Source organism: Saimiri boliviensis, chromosome 6 (assembly GCF_048565385.1).
Source record: "Saimiri boliviensis isolate mSaiBol1 chromosome 6, mSaiBol1.pri, whole genome shotgun sequence".
Taxonomy (NCBI): Eukaryota; Metazoa; Chordata; class Mammalia; order Primates; family Cebidae; genus Saimiri; species Saimiri boliviensis.
The window spans coordinates 15,065,108-15,086,544 of NC_133454.1; the positions used below are offsets into that span (position 1 = coordinate 15,065,108).

A 21,437-nucleotide genomic window follows, 5' to 3' on the forward strand; every position below is an offset into this window, starting at 1 on the left:
CAGCAGCCACCTGTCAGCACCTAGAAGGCAACAACCATTTCCTACTTTTCTACAAATCCCCCACTGGGCCCAGTGTCAGCAACAGTAATGAGAAATAAATGTGTCATGCATGAATGAGTCCACTGAATCTGTGATTGGGTGGGAGGAATGGAAGATGTGGAAAGTAAGTCAGCCAGCGGGAGTGGTCATTCACACCAACGCAGACACAGATAACCCAATAGCATATGATTGCTGTGAAGGAAAGAGCTGCAGGAGGTTGGGTGGAGGGGCCCTGAACATAGGCTAGGTGTTAAGGTGAGCATCTTTCTTGAAATGAAGTTCCTGGTTGTTTCATTCTATGCTTGTATCCTCAGGGCCTAGCACAGTGTGAGGCACATGGTAGGTATTCAGTAAGATTTCAAGGAAGGAGGGAGGGAAGGAAGGGGGAGGAAAAGAGAGGAATGAAAAGGATAGAAGAGTGGGTTGGTTTTCTAATATGACTCCAGACCAGGGACTCTGGATGAGACCCAAAGCCTCAATGCAGATGCTGCCTAAAGTCGGCCACAGTGGATCTCAACCAGTGACAGTTTTGTCCCTAAGAAGACCTTTGTCAATGTCTCAAGACATTTCTTTTTCTTTTTCTTTTCTTTTTTTTTTATTTTTATTTTTTGAGACAGGGTCTCATTCTGTTGCCCAGGCTGGGCCAGGAGTGCAGTGGCGCAATCATGACTCACTGCAGCCTTGGCCTCCCAGAATCAAGTGATCCTCCTGCCACAGCCTCCTGAGTAGCTAGGACCAAAGGCACAGACCACCATGACCAGCTAATTTTTAATTTTTTTTTTTAGAGATGGGGTCTCACTGTGTTGGCCAGGGCAGTCTCAGACTCCTGGGCTCAAGAGATCCTTCTACCTTGGCCTCCCAAAGTACTGAGATTACAGGCATGAGCCATCACATCAGGCCTTGGAGACATTTTTGATGGTTACAGCTGTGAGTGTTGCTAGAATCTAGTGGCTAGAGGCCAAAGATGCTGACAAATATCCTACAGTATGCATGTCAGCCCTCATGTTAAAGAATTATCCCAGCCAAAATGTGAGTACTGCCACTGTTGAGGTTGAAAGACCGTGTTTGAGAGAGACTTGCCTGGTTCAAAGCATCCTTGGTTTCTAAAATGGGGACCACCTGAGAGTCCACCCTTAGTCACTGGCTTAGCCTCCAAACCCTTTCAGAGACGGCACCTGGGCGGGGGTCGGGGGGTGGGGGGTGGTGGGCGGTCCAGTCAGCTTCCTACTTCCTCTTCTCCTTCTACCTCCTGGTTCATCCCAGTAATCCTGGATACTTGTTGGAGTGGAGGGGAGGCGGGAAGCTGGAACACCGGGAGCAGGCTCAGTCAATGGGTGCTATCTGTTCCAGGAGCTGCTCAGAGACCCTCTGTACATTGGCCTGAAACACCAGCGTGTGCGTGGGAAGGCGTATGATGACTTGCTGGATGAATTCATGCAGGCTGTGACAGACAAGTAAGTGGACCCAGTCTGTCCCTTTTGAAAGAGGACTTTTAAGAGATGCTGTGACTGAAATCAACACTGGTTTTGGCAGATACATAAAGAAAAGGCAGTAGATACATGCTTTTCCAGGTATTCTGAAAATTCCAACTTGACCCCTTGGGTTAAGTCTGGACGCCAAATAGGCTCATTCTCTAGGAGAATCTCTGGGAAGAGAGGGGAGGGAAGGAGAGGGCTGACGGCTGAAGGCTGTGATCTGGAGGTGGTTAAGTATCTGTTGTCCTGGGAGGAAAAGCTCTTGGCCTAAGTGGTCTAGAATTCTCATTACAAGTAGGGATGTTGCAAGTGGTGGAGGTAAGATGTGCGCCCTTCTGATGAAATGGCATTGGAAGGCAGCATGTCACATTTGGTTATTTTCCACCTTGTTGTGAGGCACTGTGGCAGACCACATGGGCTCTGGGCCTGCAAGATTTATGAGGTGTCATCTTTTCACTGGGGTACACAATACTGGCAGCTTCTCCCACACTCACCTGCCCCATCTGTCTGCCATCATGGCCACCCACTTACCCTGCTGTGGCTGACATGCTGCTGGGATGGAGGCCTGATGATAGCCCTCACACTCCCATGTTTAGTCTGTGAGAAAAGATGGTCAAGCCAGAGTTTCGGCAGCTCAGTGGGCCTCTGAAGACAAAGCGGGTGCCCTTCTCACTTGCAAAGCACCAGCCTTCTTACTGCTCCAAAATTGCACAGGTTTGGCAGAGCTGACCTGCCCATCCTTGGCAAAGTGCTCCCTTGCCCAATCTCAGCCTCTTGAACCAGCGCAGTGGGCTGGAGCCCACAAAGTCTCATGTGGGTGGGCTTTAGGGGTGGGCAAACTGTGATTTGATCTTTGTCCCCTCCACTCTTTAGATATGTGACTTTGACCAGGTTAGTAAACTTTTCTGAGTCTCCTTATCTGGTTTCCTTATCTGGAAGTAAGAAAAATGTTTTTGTTGTTGTGTTTTGTTTTTTAAGATGAGAGCAAAATAATATTATGGTTTATAAGGTGGAAATGATCCTGTCAAAAGAGGAAATGAATGATGGACTGCAGGATAGGGGGCAAAAGTCCTCGAGTAAGCAAGCAGGACAAAGGATCCATTGCACACCTGAAGAGCTCAGTCTTGGAGCACAGAAAACCATCCACAGGGAGAAAGGGAAGGCAGAGTACTGGGCCCTGATGGAGCAGGCGTGTAGAGGTGGTGGTGTGAGTGAGGGGGAGTCCCACTCACTTGAAGACAAGGTCATCAGCATAGAGTGAGGATGGGGAGGTTTAAGGATAGAGGAAGTGGAACCTAGTCATCTAGGAGAGTGGCAGAATGTCCAGACTGGGAAGCTAGAACATGATCACTGGGCACCTCTCTGGGCCCCCTCGGAGTTACTGTTTATGAATTTAACTTAAGCTAGTTAAACTGTTTCTGTGTTTCCTCTAGCAAAGTTCAAGTGTCTGGTTCCAAGGGCAGGAAGATGAAGACAGCAGAGCGTAATCAGGGTTGAGGATTTTGCCAGGCAAGGGAAAAAGGGAAAGAGCCAAAGAGTTGCAGTCTACTCAAGGGAATGGTTATAATTGTGTCATGAGCTCTAGGCTGGTTAAGAGGGGAAGGAATGGGAGGATGTGGTAGAGGGGAGGGACAAGGGACAGTGACAGGATGATCAATGGAAAGTAAGTCCTGGTGAGGTTTAGAAACTGTTGAGTCAGGTAGTAGACGGAATAAGCTGGAAAGAAAGGAGGTGGTGATCAGAAAGCTAGATGTTTGCTGCTGAAGGAGGAAGGGCTGCTATTGGGACGTGGCCACCAAATAAAGCAAATCCAAGGGTACGCTGCATTAACAGAGGCACAGCATCTAGGACAAGGGAGGTGGATGTCGTTCTTTATTCTCTCCCTTTCAGAAATCCTGAATACCATAACCAGTGCAAGAGAAGCTACATTGAGGTTTATAAATTACCTAAAGTACCTTTGGAGAGCAATAACCATGATAGTGAAGAGAACCAAAAGCTGAGCCTGGTAGAGAGAATACTCAGAGACTGCTCTGTCTATATTAGGGACATGATAGTACCTCCAGATTCTAAAAGCTGTTCTTTCAGAAGAGAGTTGGACTTGTTTCTACATATTTACATGAAGAAGAACCAATTGGTGGAATGCTAAAGGAAGCAGTTTTCAGCTCAAAATAAATCACAGCTATCTCACATTGCACTGGAGTGTCTGTGGGAATGAGTTCCCTGTCACAGAAAGAGTTCAAGGATAAGTTGCATGGCTTATTTGTGGTGTTGTTATAGGAAGGAATTCAAGCATCAGATGTCCTTTAAGCTGCCTTCCCACCCCAGTATTCTATTCCAACCTCTTAAAAAATCCTCTGTAGGTAGCCAGATAGGTATTATTATTCCCATTTTATGCAAGAGAAAACTGAGACTCAGAGAGGCCAAGTTAGCTATCTCAGGTCGCACAGTACCTGTCAGGACTGCAAGCTGAACCTGAGACTACTGACTCCAAGTACAGACTGCTTTCTATAATGCTGTGTCACCTGTGGATGAAAAGAGAAGGAAAGGAAGTTGGCTTTGAAAGCCCACTGTTTGCTTCCTGTTTCCAGGGCTCACTGCTTATCTAATGATTCAGTAATCATTCTGTGATTCCCCAAAGAGAAGTATTGCTATTCATGTGAGAAGGTTAAATAAACTAGGATGTGAAAGGCTGTTCAAACTATCATCAAAATCAGTTCACAGTTTTACAGACACACACAGGCTCCAGGGGATGACCCTTGGGGAGGGGCATGCGTCAGCCAACAGGAATGTGTCCTTAAACAGAAAAGATGATGAATTGATGGTTGGTTGTTTTGACTTTCTAATAAGCTATAGCAGATGTTTCTGTGGATACTGTAGGTTGGGAATGAGCTGGTCTCCCCAAGCAATCCTGGGAATACAGTAGCTCCAAGACAGAATGCCCAGCCTGGGGGTGAGTCAGGAGTTCCGAAGTCAAACACAACATATTTTAAGAAAGAACTTTGGGAAGTGTTGACTCCTGCTTTCAACATCCTCGTCTCTGTCCAAACATCCTGCTAATAAAAAGCTCCACCTTCCTGGCCCTACCCACTAATAGGGATGTGTGTTTTTTTTGGCCTGAAATAAATGTACTGTGGCTTAGTTCCTGTCCTGGAGCTTGGCCACTGAGGAGAACCTGCCAGGACAGAAGGAATCTCCATTTAGGTCTGTGAACCACAGCAACAGACAGCTGGGAGTGTGTCCTTCTCAAAGCTGAGACAAAGACTGATGGCAAGGACTGATGGCCTCATTTTTCCTGCTCTTTCTCTGCCATGCAGTGGATGGAAGCATTGTACCCAAACACCACCTCCTGCTGTCACAAGTTTTCCCTGATGGTTTTCATTCACAATTTTCATTTCTGTTACTTACAGTAACATGGAAGAGAATTGTCTATGTTTTAAGTTTGCACCTGGAGCCCTAGCTCTGTCTGATAACTGGCTTGGGCTGGACAGAAGCTTGATGTCAGCAGCAGCTTCGGCCTTCAGGCAGACCAGGAAAGAAAACCACCCGCTTCATCCCTAGTTCCAAAACCCTAAATACAGGGATTCTTAAGCTGCTTAGATGAGAGTGTTTAAAAAGGGAAATGAAAGAAACATTACTTTTTACAAAGTCATCTACTTTTTAGCTTCAGGAAAAAATTTTTCTTTTGGTCTATCCATTTTTTTATCTTGTGCATTTTCTCTCTCTCTCGATCTCTCTCTCTCTCTCTCTGTCTCTCTCTCTCTCTCCCTTTCCCTCTCCCTCTCTCCCCCCTCAACCATAATCACACACACATACACACACATAATCCTTGAGATTCACACCATACTGGACATCACAATTTTACTATTAGTGCTCCGTGTAGAAAGTTCTAGTTTTCACAGAAATTCATACAGCCGTGGGCCTCTCTGATATCTGGAGCCAGTTACCACAACCCACCCCTTAATGTTATCTTCCAAACTTGATGTGACGACCCCCCCCCCACCGCCCGTCCTTCCGGAGCCAACCCTGCATTCTCCAGCATTCATTCTCTGTGTCACTTCAACCTAAATATAACTCCTCCCATTCCTTCTCCCCTCTGCTTCTCGTTCCACTTGTTTCTACCCTTACATTTGGAGGGCTACCCTAAACATTTCTGTTCAACTACATATACTGTCAGAATGACTAGATGGCTCTCCTGTGCCCTGATCAGATTTACAGGGATGAAAGGAATTGTGACTTGTTGGGCCTCTGTGCAGAGCAGAGCACCAAAATTCAAAGTTAAAGCTAAAACCTTTAGGGGCCGGGCGCGGTGGCTCAAGCCTGTAATCCTAGCACTTTGGGAGGCCGAGGCGGGTGGATCACGAGGTCAAGAGATCGAGACCATCCTGGTCAACATGGTGAAATCCCGTCTCTACTAAAAATACAAAAAAATTAGCTGGGCATGGTGGCACGTGCCTGTAATCCCAGCTATTCAGGAGGCTGAGGCAGGAGAATTGCTTGAACCCAGGAGGCGGAGGTTGCGGTGAGCCGAGATCGCGCCATTGCACTCCAGCCTGGGTAACAAGAGTGAAACTCCATCTCAAAAAAAAAAAAAAAAAAACCTTTAGGAGATGAGATTCCAAGACTGTTCACTTGCCTCCTGATCTGTGGTGTCAAGGAACACATCTACTGTTTCTTTTGCTGTGTAACAAACCACCCCAAATCTTAGTGGCTTAACATTTTATTTGTTCTTTATTCTTGCAAGCTGAACTGACTCAGCTGAAGTGGTTCTTCTCCTGGTCTTGCCAATGGTCACACATATGGCTGCTTTCAGCTAGCTAACTAGCTGGGAGCAGGCTCAGCTGGGACACTAGAAAGGTTAGGCTCCTCTGTCTTTCCATTGAGTATTAAGGTCTCTCTTTCATATGGCCTCTTCAACTGGCCTATTCATATGGCCTTGTCTCTTCCCAGGATAGCTGAACTTTTTATGTGATAGAATGGGGCTCTTAAGAACACAAAAGTGGAAGCTGGAACTGGCACAGTCTAACTTCCACCACATTATACTGGTTGAAGCAAATCACAGGTCCATACTAGAGTCCAAGGGAGGAGGTTATACAAGGACATAAATACTAGGAGGCATGGCGACCACCAATGTCAGAGACTGCCACACCCCATCTAGCCTGGGAGGGATGAGGAATGGGGCAGCCTGCACTATAGGAGGGCATGAGAAAAGAATGACTCAGTTACACAGATAAGCAGGGAAATGGTATATAAAATCAATGAGCATGTCTACCTAGTACTTGCTGTAAACCAGACACTGAGCCATGCATAGTGAGCAATACACAGAGAAATAAACAGAAATAAACACTTTCTTAGCCTCTGAGTCTCTGTGTAAGTCTGCAGCTCAAGAAGAGTTCTGGGGCAGAAACAAAGTTGGGAGTTGCCAACCCATAGATAGTATTAATATCAAGGGAATGATTGAGTTTGCCCAGAGAAAGAGAAGAGAATATGACTCACCACTGTCTTCTGAACTGTGTCCTATGGATAACTGCAAGTCAAAGTGCTCAAAAAATTTTAGGACTAGACTAGGATATTGTTGGTAAGAATGGCCAGGAGAGTAAAAGGTTTCATTCATTGTGTCGGCTCTGATTGCCTAGGACTCTGAACCTCTTTGGGTTCAACAGGGATGAGTGTCATGGTTGATTAGCAATGTCTGCCCTGAGCAGGGAATAAGGGGTGGCAGCTGTGTGCTACGCTTTACCCACTTTTGATCTGTAAGGAGCCTTGTGACCTAAGCATCTGTGACTCTATGAGCACTCATGCCGGCTGGTCCTGTGACTCCCACAGCTCAATAGCAACTCCGAGGCTAAGGGAGCCTCTGGGTTATTTTTCTCCAGGTGTTCAGGATATTTCAAGAGCTAAAGTAGTCCTCTATTTTGGTGCACATGAAGCTGCAGCTGCTTCTTCTGAGTTATAAAAACATGCATGAATATGCTGTCTTGGGTACATTCCACCCCCACTCCCACTCCCAATCCACTCTGGAGCAAAGCAGTGGATCTAATAAAAGTACGCATGCTAATATTGACCTATGGTTCCTAAATCTAGCTGTGCTTCTGAGTCATCAAGGAAACTTGTCAAGAATATAGACTTCAGGCTCCTATGCCACGGAAGGCCTGGGTTGAGACCTGGACATCTGTATTTTTGAAGCTGTCCTAATGATTCTCATACAGCTGTGCAAAGATTGAAATTTGAGAAACTCTACAGCTGAGCAGAGTGGCTCATACCTGTAATCTCAGCACTTTGGGAGGCCAAGGCAGGAGCATCATTTGAGGCTAGGACTTTCAGTCCAGGATTTTGAGACCAGCCCAGGCAACATAGTGACACACCCTTCTTTTAAAAAAAAAAAAATCAGCTGGGCATGGTGGCACTGGCTTAAAATGTTGAAGCAGGAGGATCACTTGAGCCTAGAGATTCAAAGCTGCAGTGAGCTATGATGGCATCACTGCACTCCAGCCTGGGCAACAGACTGAGACCCTGTCTCTTAAAAAAAATAAAATAAAAAGAGAAACTCCGATGGACCACATCCCCAGAAGAGGCATCTTGAGCAGCCCCAGTTCCTCCCACTTTCAGAGTCACACTGAAGGCCAAGGTGAGGGTGTAAGGATTAACACATGGAGACTTTCCATAGTTTTATCAGCAGGGAGGAAAGACACAGCATGTTCTCTCAGCTTACTCTGCCATGGAGGTCTACTTTGCAATACGCCTGCAGCTCTGACAGCTTCTTTTTAGTCTGAAAACTTCCCAAGCAGGGCTGTGGCCATTGTTTCCGCTGGAATCCCCTTTGCCATGAGGAACCTGTGCTGCTTTCATGCAGGGAACAACTGCATTTCTACATGTGGGGAAAGCACTCACACATCTGGGTACCCCAACCCCGAAGACACATCATGGGCAAGAATCAGGCCTGCCTATCCCATAAGCAGGTACATGTTTGGCCTGATTCCCCACAAAGTGCCTTGACTTCATGACAGTGAAACTTCCCTGCTTGGAAGAGGGAGATGGCAAATTCATTAGTTAGGTAAAGACAGTGGTGATTGCCTTGTTTGGGGAATTTCTTCTAAAAAAAACTTCCTGTGAAAATCACATCACTTTCCCCAAAAATATGTACATTTGAAAATTTCACTCTTCAAATGGAAAGCGTATACTTATTCCATAAGGGAATGCATTTTGCCATAAAAGAGATAGAAATAGTAGGTACTGCAGCCAGAACTCTGGGATTTGAGCTTTATTTTCATAACTGAGGTGAGAAAAACTTACCATAGAAGCTTGAAGCAGCACCAACAAATCATGTATCTGATCATGCATTTCCAGGGATTCTGAATAATGACTACATATCCAACAGTATACTAGGCACTGCAATGAAATTCAAAAGAAATAAAAGACATCAGCTAGGCCAGGGGCAGTGGCTCATGCCTCTAATCCCAGCACTTTGGGAAGCCAAGGTGGCTGGATCACTTGAGGTCAGGAGTTCAAGACCAGCCTGGCCAACATGGTGAAACCCCATCTGTACCAAAAATATAAAAAAAAATTATCTGGGTATGGTGGCACATGCCTGTAATCTCAGCTACTCAGGAGGCTGAGGCACAAGAATCGCTTCAACCTGGGAGATATTGCAGTGAGCCAAGATTGTGCCACTGTACTCCAGCCTGGGTGACAGAGTGAGACTCCATCTCAAAAAAGAAAAACAAAAAAAGACATCAGCTGTGTCCAACCTTACATTCCTTCCAAGAAGACAACATTTTTGAATAGAAAATAATTAGGAAAGAGTTAAGTACTCAATGATTTGGTGTTGACCCTCAGTTCAAAGGAAATTCAGAGAAAGGGGCAATCAGGGATGACTGGGAAGAAATGAAGGTTTACAAATTTGGGGCCGAATTCAAGTAAGCCACAGGAGGAAAAAGTGATGTTCTGTATAGAAGGTATATCATGAGAAGAGCAAGAACATAGAAAAAGCAATGAGTATGCAGGGTAGGCAGTGAGTGTCTAGAAGAATGGCCCAACTAGAGATGAATGTTTAGTGGTTTGAAATAAGGTTAAACAAGGATGTTGCTGACTACATCTATTGTTTAGGTTTCTCCAGAGTAACAGAACCAATAGGATATTAGGTATTTAGATAGATGAGAAGGGATTTATTATGATAATTGGCTAACATGATTATGGAGGCAAAGAAATCCCATGATATGGTGTTTGCAAGCTGGAGAACCAGGGAAGCCAGTGGCATAGCTTAGTCTAAATCTGAAGTGGGGGTCATTGGTGCAAATCCTGGAGTCAGAAGGCCGAAGAGCCTAGAGTTCTGATGCCCAAGAGCAGGAGAAGATGGGTGTTCCCAATTCAGAAGAGAGAACAAATTCACCCTTCCTCTGCCTTTTTGTTCTATCTGAGCCATCAACCAATTGAATGGTGCCTGCCCATATTGGGTGAAGGTGGATCTTCCTCATTCAGTTCACTAATACAAATACCAGTCTCTTCCAGAAGCACTCTCACAAATATACCCAGAAATAGTGCTTTACCAGCTATGTGAGTATCCCTTAAACCAGGCAAGCTGATACCTAAAATTAACCGTCACACTATGATAGGCCTTGAAATCCAGCCAGAAGGTCATGATTATTAGAACTCAAAAGTAGAAAGGCCTCCAGTCATCTAATCCAGTGGTTCTTAAATCAAGTTTCCCTGGGCCCCAGGACTCCACAGAAGCACAGAAGCACATCAGGCGTGCTATAAAGGAAATACTTTCCACCAACCATAAAAAATTTAAACCACTTAAAGAAACATTATATTGTTTTTCATTGCCTTCAATATCTGGTTTCTGCTCAACATTTTATTAAAGAATTCTTCTGCTAAAAACATTTGAAAATTGCCAGTCCACAAAATACCTTATCTGGGACTTGATGTAGTGAGCCATAGTGAGCCATGGTAGGTTCTTGAACAACAAAAATACTGTATTAAAATTGACAAGATGTGGGAGGAGATTAGAGGCAGAACCCATAATAATGCCCCAGTTCAAATGCTGCCTTCCCTAGGGAAATCTACTCTGACCAGCCTGGCCTGAAACTCTTTCCCTGACTGTAATCTTACTGGCTATATAATTCATTTGCTAATTAATCATGCACTGCATTGTGACATCTCTTTTATAATGGCCTATCACTTTTCTTTAAATTTTTTGTGGTCTTTAAACTTTCATTGTCAGAGGAGAGATTGGGCAAAGATGTGTTTGGACTGTGGTAAAAGGGTTCAAGAACTGGCATGGATGGCCTTTAAGATCATTCCTACCTCAGGTCCTATGACTCAGTAACATCTCTACCAATGGTAGTTCCTAGAAAGCATGGCTTTGCTCATGGAATAGATGGTGAGGGTGGGAGTTGGTTGATTGGTGGGTGGCCAAAAGTTTGCACCAGGCTAGCTACCAATTAGAATGGACTGAAAGCTATGAATCTGACCACATCTGAGGAAGCACAGAGGAAGGAACTTTGAAATTCATTATGGCTTCTCTTGATTCTGAAGAAGCAGAACAGTTTCCCATTTTCAGCCTAATATGGCTAATTGTTGACAGTCCAGCTCCTCCATGTTCCCAGCAGAGCAAGAGCCAGATTTTGCATGGTGACAAACTCCCATGCATGCAAGGAATCTGTCCTGGGTCACAGGCTAGGAGACTGTATAAAAATGCATACTAGCACCCAACTCTACAGGACCTTTTCACTTCCATTGCACCAAGCAGACTGAGTGAGTTTGCATAACTGAGTGAGTTTGCAGTTCACTAGTTAAGGTCCAGCCTCAGGACTGAGGCCAAAATGTGCTGGAAGAAACTCAGTGCCTGGGGATATGATTCAATGACACTATCTGGCTATTTCCTTTTCATTTTCTCTTAGCAGCCTGATTTTATCGCTTGGTATCAAGAATAGGAACAAAATCATCCCCAGACCTGAAACTTAGATTATGGCAGAAGAGATGAAGAACTATAAGGGTCTTATGGTGGTGGGGATGGGGAATCTGATTCCTTTCAATGAATAAGCACCAATAATAACAATAATAACTCTTACTTATTTGCTTACTATAAGCAGACACCAATACAAGCACTTCCCACAATATTAACTTCTCTAATTCTCACAACAACCGTATGAGGTAGGTACTGTTACTTGCTTTAAGAGATGAAGAACCTGAAGGTTACAAAGTATAAGTATCTCATCTAAAAAAGGGGACCCTAGTTAAGACCCTACCCACTAATTGCAGTTGTTAAAAGCATGAATTCTAGAGCTAGACTGCCTGAGTTCCAAGCTACTTGTTAATACTTACCAACAAGCAACTTAATTCATCTGTGCCTCAGTTTTCCTCCTCTCTAAAGTGCATTTTTAAGACTTGTAGAGTACTTATGATAGATCAATTAGGCCATCCATGTAAAATGTTTAACATACACCTGAATAATAGTAAACAAATCATGTTTGCTATTCTTACTGATTTAGGCAGTTTCCAAAGCCACTCTCCCTTAGGTAGCGCTTTTGTGTGCCCACATTCATGCATTCATGTTAGAGTTAATATATCCATTTACATGTCCACCACTGCCATCCACAGTCCCTCACCTATCCCTCCCTGCCATTCCAATATTACTTTCCCTCTCTTTTCCAGTGCTAAACCTAAGAAGGAAAAAACAAAAGCAACAAAAAAAGGAAACAGCCCTAGGTGTGATCCATTTCCACTTTAGATCCCTGGTATGTGCAATTAGTAAATGCTTGGTCTTCATTCCCACCCCCAACACACACCTATTCAGTTTGGCTCTCCCTCCTCCAGTGGAAGGTGTTGTATAGATTCATGTGTACATAGAGGTGGGTGGTGTGGTCTGTGTATTCCTGGGGGATGGCATTCTTACATCTTTTGCAGCTGTTTCAAGCTGAGTGTTACTTGGGCCTTACAAACTCACCACTCAGAGGGCATCGCCCCCTCAAGTAACCAAACATCTTTTCATGAGACACATTTTTCAGTATAGAAATGAGAAACAGAAGCCTGCCCAACAGAAAGCTATAAAATTTCTCTGAAATCACCCAGATAACTGATACTAAACTATTCAGAGGCTCCACATACAGCAGCCTTGTACTTTGCCCTCAGAGCTGGAAGGATGCCTTTGATGGCTCCAGCTCCCACCCCTCTTCCTGCTGCTCCTTAAACATGTTGTCTTTGTTATAGCCACAGAGTCTTTGTGCTTGCTATTTGCCCACCTTTGAATGTCCTTTCATTTTCAGGGCTGTCTCCATCTCATCATTCAGGCCTGAAGATAGGTCCACACCAGGCAAGGTCAAGTGTGGAGGTCTGTACAAGACAGGATGTTAGAACTGAGCGTCCTGCCAAAAGCTTAGCTAAGGCTCTGTAGCTCCAAGCTTCTCCTGTGGGGTTTAACACAATGTATGCAAAGAAAAACTCCTAGGCATATAGCATCCAGACTGCAAAGAAAGTTTGAGGATTTTATTTTAATTTTAAAAGACTATAAATGCCTGACTGTTAGTACTGTTAGTCCTGATTGCAATGTTTCACAGGAGTGTTCACATTCTGAGTCCCTGTCAGCATAAATGATCACTGCTCAGTTTTTTTATATATATACTGAATATAAGGAATACCTTCTGTGGTTCAATTTGTATCTTAGCATTCTCATTTTCCCGCTGGATCCAATCTAGGACTTTAATCTCTCATTCTTGGAATACCTGAGCAAGAAACAACCCACTCATTTGATCCAATTCCCTCACTTTGTAGATGAGAAAATTGAGACCCTAAGAGAAAATTACTTCCCCAAGGCCAGATAATGAGAAAGCTATGGGAAATTAAGGAAAACCTATCCAATGATGTTCTGTCCTTCACATAATTCATGAAATTTCCTCCAAATTTTCATTCAGCCTGTATTTACCCTGTGCCTTCCTTGAGCCCTACAATGTGGCTAACACAAATGTATTAGTTCCTTCTCACACTGTTATAAAGATATACCTGAAACTAGGTAATTTACAAAGAAAAGAGGTTTTGACTGGCTCGTGGTTCTGCAGGCTTTATAGGAAGCATGGTGCCAACATCTATCTGCTCAGCTTCTAGGGAGATCTCAAGAAGCTTACAATAACGGCAGAAGGCAAAGTAGGAGAAGGTATATCCCATGGTGAAAACAGGAACAAGAGAGCGAGGGGGGAGGTACTACATGCTTTTAAACAACCAGACTCATGACAACTCACTATCACAAAGGCAGTACCCAGAGGGAGGGTGCTAAACCATTCATGAGAACTCCACCCCATGATCCAATCGCTTCCCACCAGGCCCCACCTCCAACATTGGGAATTACATTTCAATATGAGATTTGGGTGGCAACACAAATTCAAAGTATAGCAACAGAGAAAACACTTGTCCTGAAGAATTAAACTTTCCCTGTGATTATAACTTGGACACACAAAGTGACCAGAAAAGAGTTTAAGACCACATTCAGTTATTTGTTTTCCTATTTACTCATGTATTCATCCATCCATTTACTCATTCATTTGTTGACTATGGCAAGAAGTCAAAAATAGACTTTTCTGTCAAGGAATTTATAAACTACAAGGGAAATGCCCAAATAATTACTGCTAGGTTTGCATAGATATAATGTGTTTGCAGCTATTGGCCCTGCCTGCAGTGTTGATCAAGGCTAATAAAGGGCATAAGGTGGTCAAAGGATCTGGGACATTTACTTGGGCTTTAAAAGTCATGACCTTATTCCCAGGACAGAGCTACCAACTGAATAGAGCACTCAGAATGGGCCTCATTAATCTAAGAAGCTTCATGGAGGACACCTGTGGCCTCATGCCAACCTGATACAAACAATCTAAGGCAGGTGTCCCCAAACTATGGCCCGCGGGCCGCATGCAGCCCCCTGAGGCCATTTATCCAGCCCCCCGCTGCACTCAGGAAGGGGCACCTCTTTCATTGGTGGTCAGTGAGAGGAGCACAGTATGTGGCGGCCCTCCAATGGTCTGAGGGACAGTGAACTGGCCCCCTGTGTAAAAAGTTTGGGGATGCCTGCTCTAAGGACAAATATGGGCTGGCATAAATGCTGAAGCCCCCAAGCCAGCCAGTGGGTTGATGGCCAAAAAAGTGCATGGGCTTTGTAAGCAGGAGGTTGAGGAGTGAGTTGTGTGCCCTAGAGGAAAACCTCTGTGTTGCCACTGACCTTTGGGAGGTTGAGAGGTCAGCAGGTCAGCCACCATCCCCTCCCCAGCACTGGGATTTCTGGCGCCATTTGGTGTGCTTGCCCCGGAACTCAGACAAACAGGGAAAATCAGAAGGAAAGCCAAGCTGTTCCTGAGTGTTTTCTGTCTGGCCAAGACCTGCTGTCAGAACAGTGACTGAGGAATGGCCACATTATGCTGGGACTTTTGCTTAGAAGTTACTGCTTCCTGTGACTATGTTTCGAGTCAATGGGAGTTTCCCCCCCTATGCCAGAATCCCAGTCACAGGAGCCCGCCAGTCTGGCTGCCAGATACCAGCACACCAGGGAATCTCCCAGTCTGGGAGCTGGGAAAGGGAAGGGCCTCAGAGGTCCACCCTCCCATCGTGGGCTGGAACCCTTTCCACGACTTCTGTGCCAAGTGGAGCTCCGGTGATCACGGACTCACCTCCAGTGACCAGCAACCTCCTTCCAACCAGTGTTTGAAATCTCTGCCTTAGATGGCACTGGAATCTGTGTCCTTCTGACTTCTCCCCATTAGCTCTGCTTTTTTCCTTGAAACCATACAAAATCAATCTGCTTACATCCTTGTCCATAGACGGTTGTTCCTATGTTTGAAGATAATCATGCCCAATTCCACTTATCCTTCTCAGGCTCAGTATTCCCTGTCTCTCCAATCCACAGTATCCAGTTTTTTCACCCATGGAATAGATTCTCTATCATCCTTGTGAATTCCTCTTCAAGCCCTGACCCCTCTTCCCATTCCCACCCCCAGAAGAATAAGTCACTCCTCACACAAGTCTGTGGCAGAGTTGTGCTTACTGTCGTATGATATCCGACTATGTCTTCTTCCCATTCTAACTGTGCTCCAGCCCCCACCTCCTCTCAGTTCCTCAGAATCTTTCCAGCCCTATCATCTCTTATCTTCCCTCCATCCTGACTCCTGTATCTAATATGTATACCTCCCATTCCCAAAACAAATTCACCTTCAGTCCCACCTCCCCCATAGGCTGTCACCCTACCTACTTCACAACCAAGCTTCTTGAAATTTGTGATGACCAACATTTCCTCCCCTTCCATTTTCACTTTAACCCCATGCCAGATGCTTCCCTCTTTTTCACTCCACCAAAAGTGGTCTGTGAAGGTTACCAATGATCCTCTAAACAACTCCAATGGACACTTTGCAGTCTCTGTTTTACTTAACGTCTTGGCAGTATTTGATGCTCCTGACCACGGCCCATTGTGTGGCTCTGGTAGCAGCTGCTGTGTGGGCCCACCCAGCTCACTCTCCTTGGCTGAACCTTATTCCACAGCCTCTCTCTGCTCTGTGGATGCAGGGTGCCCTGGGGTGCATCCTTTCCCTGCTCCCTGTTCCATGCACATGCCCTGCCTGAGAATCTTCATCCAGTCCCGTGGCTTCAACTGCTCACTGTGCCCTGAGCTGCGTGTTCCCCTTCCCTAACCTCATGTGTCGCGCAGCGCTTCATGAACACATTCATTAGAACAATCCACAGAACCTGGGACTCCTCATGTGCCAAGCCCGCCTCATTGGCAAGCTGGCCTTTCCTTCCCTATCCCCAACCTTGATGAGAAAAGGACTCCACCCTCCATCCTCCGCTGTTCCTGGGCTCCTCCTTCTCATGCATCTCCATATCTGGCCTGTTATTAAATCCCGTTCTTAATAATCATTGCCTCCATGGACTCAGTACCTATAGTGTGCAGGATTTTTATATATATTATCTCATTTAATTCATACAACAGGACTGCAGGAGGGGCATTATTATCCCGTGATTATCACTGAAGACTGAAATTTGTATCAAGTACCTTTCCTGAGGTCATACATTTAGTAAGTGATGGATCTCGAAGCTCTCTACGCTGTGCTGTGCTCTGCCTTTCCTCCAGGCTACTCTTTTCAGTTCCTTAACATCTTTTGCCCAGCTGCTTCTCTGCCTTCATGTCCGCATTGCCTTATATTAATACCAGGACTTCACAATCTCTCACTGTGGTTCCATGCCTGCTTGTCTCCAGTCTGTCCTCCCAGCTGTCCATCCCATCATGAACTTCCTAAAACACATGCCACCTTCCTGCCTATAGCCCTCAGTGGGTCCCCCTTGCCCTCCAGACTGCTTAGGCGCTTTACATGGGCATGGAAAAGGGTGGCTCCTGGATTCCACCAAGGCTCATCTCTCCCCATGCCCTCCCTGTCTTCAGCTTCCTCTGGCAAGATCCAGCTCTGTATTTTCCTGCAGCTCCATGAAGGTACCATACTCACCCAGTCTTCAAGCATATGGTGTTTCCTGTCTCTGAGATGCCTTTCTCCCTCCTCCCATCCCCACACATTCACAGCCTGTCTGGGAACCTCTGCTCTTCCTTCAAGCCCCACTTCTGCTTCTGCTCTGTGAAGCCCTCACTGTCTCTCCCTGCTACAGAGCTGCCTGCCCTCTTTGAGGATTCCCATGTACCTGGCACATATCTTTATTATTACCCCTGCCACAGAGAATTGCAACTGTTTTATTTTCTTGTGTCCTTACTGAACTGTGAAATCTGTGAAGTTTTAGCAAGTAGTAAAGTCCCTTATTGAGAAAGGACACTTTGAAATGTTTGTTTTGTTTTGCTTTGCTCTTCTAAGAGATGGGTCTCACTATGTTATTCAGGCTGGCCTTGAACTCCTGGGCTCAAATGGCCTTCCCACCTCAGCCTCTTGAGTAGCTGGGATGACAGGCATGTACCACCCCATCAAGGATAAAATGTTTGTTGAATTGAATTTTATATCGTATTTAGTATAGTTTCTGGCACAAAGAGGATAACTTACCCAATACATTTTTAATTGGAACAGAAATGTCAATAAATAATTGTGATACAGTGTGACATATATTGTTACAGATATGTCCAGAATATCACAGGAGCCCAGAGAAGAGAAGAATTAGCACTGTTTTAAGGGTAGGGAGAGATGGGTCAAGGAAGGCTTCTTAGAAGAGGTTACTGTTGAAGATCTGGGCCTATGCCTGTAATGTCAACACTTTGGGAGGCCGAGGCAGGTGGATCACAAGGTCAAGAGATCAAGACAAGCCTGGCCAACATGGAAAACCCTGTCTCTACCAAAAATACAAAAATTAGCTGAGCATGGTGGTGAGCACCTGTAATCCCAGCTATTCAGGAGGCTGAAGCAGGAGAATCACTTGAACCTGGGAGGCAGAGGTTTCAGTGAGCTGAGATCGCACCACTGCACTCCAGCCTGGTGACAGAGTGAGACTCCGTCTCAAAAAAAAAAAAAAGAAAAGAAAAACAATCTGTGTCTTACAGTTTAAGTAGGAATTGGTCTAGACAAAAAAGAGGCCTTTTCGACAGAGAGAACCAGCAGCTTGAGCAAAGACATGGGACTGTGCAAGTGCACACAGTGATTAGGAAGCAGCAAAATGTGCCTAGAGTGTCAGAAGACCAGGGTAGGTGTTGGGCAATAGAGCTAGAACCAAAGTGAATACCACCTAAGGAATTTGGATATAACCGCACAGGCAGTGGACGCCCTCTTAGGGTTTTCAGAAAATAAGTAGCCAGCATACAGTTGTGTTTAAAAATGTGTGGAAGATGGGTTGGGGGAGGGGAAATAAACTTGAAGGAGGTGAGATCAGTCACTGTAGGGTCCTGCCCAGAAGCAGCAATGACAGTAAACCTAGGAAGAGATGGCCTTGCCCTGAATCCACCCAGCCCCACCTGTACAAAGTTCTTCCTGCAGAGTCATGTCTCTCAAAGTGCACTCTGCCATAGGTTGTGAGGGTGGGATGCAATAGGGTAAGGTCTCTGGTAAAATAAGTGTTGAACATGCTGGGTTAACGGGTTTCTTATTCCAAGATTTTTCAGAGCTTTTAACATACATTGTATATGCTATGTGTAACACACAGGGTTTTCCAAATTTAACCACAGAACCTCTCTCTGAGACCATCTCAAGGGACTATAGTTTAGTGGAATATGTAAAATAATAAAAAGACCAAGAGTTTTTATGATTGTCAGCTCTAGTTCCTGGAATAAAAAAAGAAAAAAAAGAAATAGTTTTCCATTCTATGACAACTGATCATCTCACTGAACACTCTGCTGTGGAGGTCTTGCCTGTGTGTTTTTTGGCAGAGGAACAGAGTGGACTCCCATGGAAATAGGAGAAGTAGCTTTTAGTAATTATAGAGTCAGGTTGAGCAAGTTCACCTGCTCTTCCCAGTCCCTCATGTTTGTTCAGGCCTGAAAGAGATCAGACACAGGTGTTTGAAAAAATGGCAGGTCCTGACCTATGGAAAAGAGAAACCAGGTCTGCAGCCCCTGGAATGTTCGGCACCATCAACATTCCTCACTCTGCATTTGGTTCACATGCTGGGGAGATGGGCAGAACAGCCACCTTGGACTCTCCTAGCCATGGGAGGATGTGTCCCAGGTGGCAGGTGCTAGCACTGTTGGTCATAGCCTGGGTTTCATCACACTGTCACACACAGTTCACCAGGGCTCCCAGGCACAGGTCACTGTTTGCTGGCTTTCCCTTGTCTGAGTGCTGGGGAAAAAAAAAATCAAACATCCACTCATTAGCCTTGTGTCTCTAAGTGAGCCCTAGCTTTGGAAAGCCTTCCCTGGCCACTCTAAGGCCATTTTCCAGCTGAGTCCCCAGTTTGGGAAGTCTGGGAAGCTATTTGCATGGCTTGGAAAGGTGCGTCTTTCTCCATTGGCAGCAATTCTCCACTGGAGAAGCATCAGATGTTCCTCAGCCACTGCCAAGGCTGGAGCGTGAAGAGGTCAAAAGTAGAGAAGGGGACAGATAAGCAGGAGCCTCCCTGCTAAGGGGCGGCTGCTTGCAGAACAGGACAGACAACAGGCTGCTGCCAGCACTAGAATCAGGAAGCTGCTCGGAGCCCTGCATAGGGGTTGAGAGCAGGGCTTCTTAGTAGTTGGGAGGAGTCCTTCATCTGTCCCACAGTGTGACCTGGAGGGTGGCTGCCTTGCCCTGCTCACTCAGCTGGTCTGGTTTGTGTAAGCACAAAGGGCTCTAGGACACTGACCCCCCCAGATTTTTCTCACATGTTGTTCTCATAGAGAAATGTCTGACCTCCCTGCTCTGGACTTGTAGAAATATCTAAGTGAAGCTCCTAGTATTCAACTCTAGCCCCAAATATTAAGTAAATTGTGCTATTCCAGTGCTCTCAGATCAGAAACTGAGACCCAGACAGAGAGAGGGGCTCAGCCAAGACTCCTGCATTTTTTCTGTCTCCCTGGTCAATGTTTTCTTCACCACACCTATGATCTTTCCCAATGGAGCAAGAAATCCAGCTTTATTATCTATTTAGCTTTATTTTTTAAGAATCTGTATGTCTATTAAAATTAAACTAAGGCTGATTCTAGAGTCAGATAAAACGAGATTTAAATTCCAGCTCCACCACTTACCAAGTGCAATAGAGTAAAGAGCCTGTGGGCAAATAATTGCTGTCTGCAGCTGAGATTCCTTCTCTGGAAACAGTGCCTTACATCATAAGGTCATGTAAAGATTAATTAAGATAATGTATGTAAAGAGCTCAGTAAGGTGCCCAGCAAGTAATAAACACTCAATAAAAGTTAGCTATTTTTTTTACCATTGTTGTTAGTATTTTAATGAATATGTAAGGCAACTGATAATTAACATTTAAATTAGTGTTATGGTCAAAGCTCATTACCTGTATTTGGATGTACAGGGATTAAACTTTTTTTATTCACTAAGCCATTTAAATTTCCACTTTCAAATTTTGTTTCTGTGCTTACTTGGTTTTTAATTAGTTTTAAAAGTTGGCAGGCAAACTCCAAACACTAAGTTTCCACCAACTCCTTCATAGATCCACCCCTTCATAAAACATTAAACTATAGTATTAGATCATCATAGGTGCTCAATAAATGTTTTTTGGGTAGATGAATTTATGGATGGATGAATGGATGGATGGATGAATGGACCATGAATGGAGGGATGATGAATGTATGGATGGATAGATGGATGGAGGATGGATAATGGATGGATGAAGCATGAAGGATGGAGGATGGATGGTTGAATGATGATAGATGAATAGGTGGATGATGGGTTGAATGGATGGTGCTAAGACAGGACCACCATGAAGTAACCACCTTTGGTTCAGACTGGATAGTGGACTGGTTTCATGAAAACCCATAATGAGGAGGTTGAAGGACTGGAATAACATGGTGAAGGGCCCAGAGGTCTTTGTGCAGACAAACAGCAGGTGCAGTTGAAGTGAGGAGACATAGAAGGAAAGGCTGTGGTCAGAGACTGAGATGGGACAGAGTAAAATCCTAGAGTAGGAGTAGTTCCTGGTGATGCAAGGTCTTGGAAGCAGCCAGGGAATAGGTACCTAAGGTAAAAAGGGATTCTGGGAGTCCTTAAATACAATGAGTTCTAGGAACTATGAGTCCAGATTATTGGATGAGTGATTCACATGGCCTCTTATGCAATTCCAAGCTAGGATTAAAGTGACCTAAATTAATGAGGTTTTATTCTATATTCCATCAAATTGCTCCATGGGAGGGAGGGGAGTTTCTTATATAAAACTGAATTATATATAAATAATAATCATGCACTGAAAAAAGGTATTTATTTATAATTCTTGCCTTATTTTTACCTCAGTGAATGAATGGTAGTGTTGCTTAAAGGGTGTGTGTGGGTGTGTGTGGGGGTGTGTGTGTGTGTGTGTGTGTGAGTGACAGAGAGAGAC

The 21,437-nt window shown here is 44.9% G+C and overlaps 1 protein-coding gene across 6 annotated transcripts in view; it reads left to right on the plus strand.

Annotated features, from left to right (window-relative positions):
* Window positions 1-21,437, plus strand: part of ME3 (malic enzyme 3) — a 217,552-nt gene that overhangs the window by 163,325 nt on the left and 32,790 nt on the right. For all 6 annotated transcript variants that reach the window (XM_010345647.3, XM_003935071.2, XM_010345646.3 and 3 more), the window contains one exon: window positions 1,390-1,493. In XM_010345647.3, coding sequence (XP_010343949.1) covers window positions 1,390-1,493 — 104 coding nt within the window. The remainder of the gene's footprint in view (window positions 1-1,389; window positions 1,494-21,437) is intronic.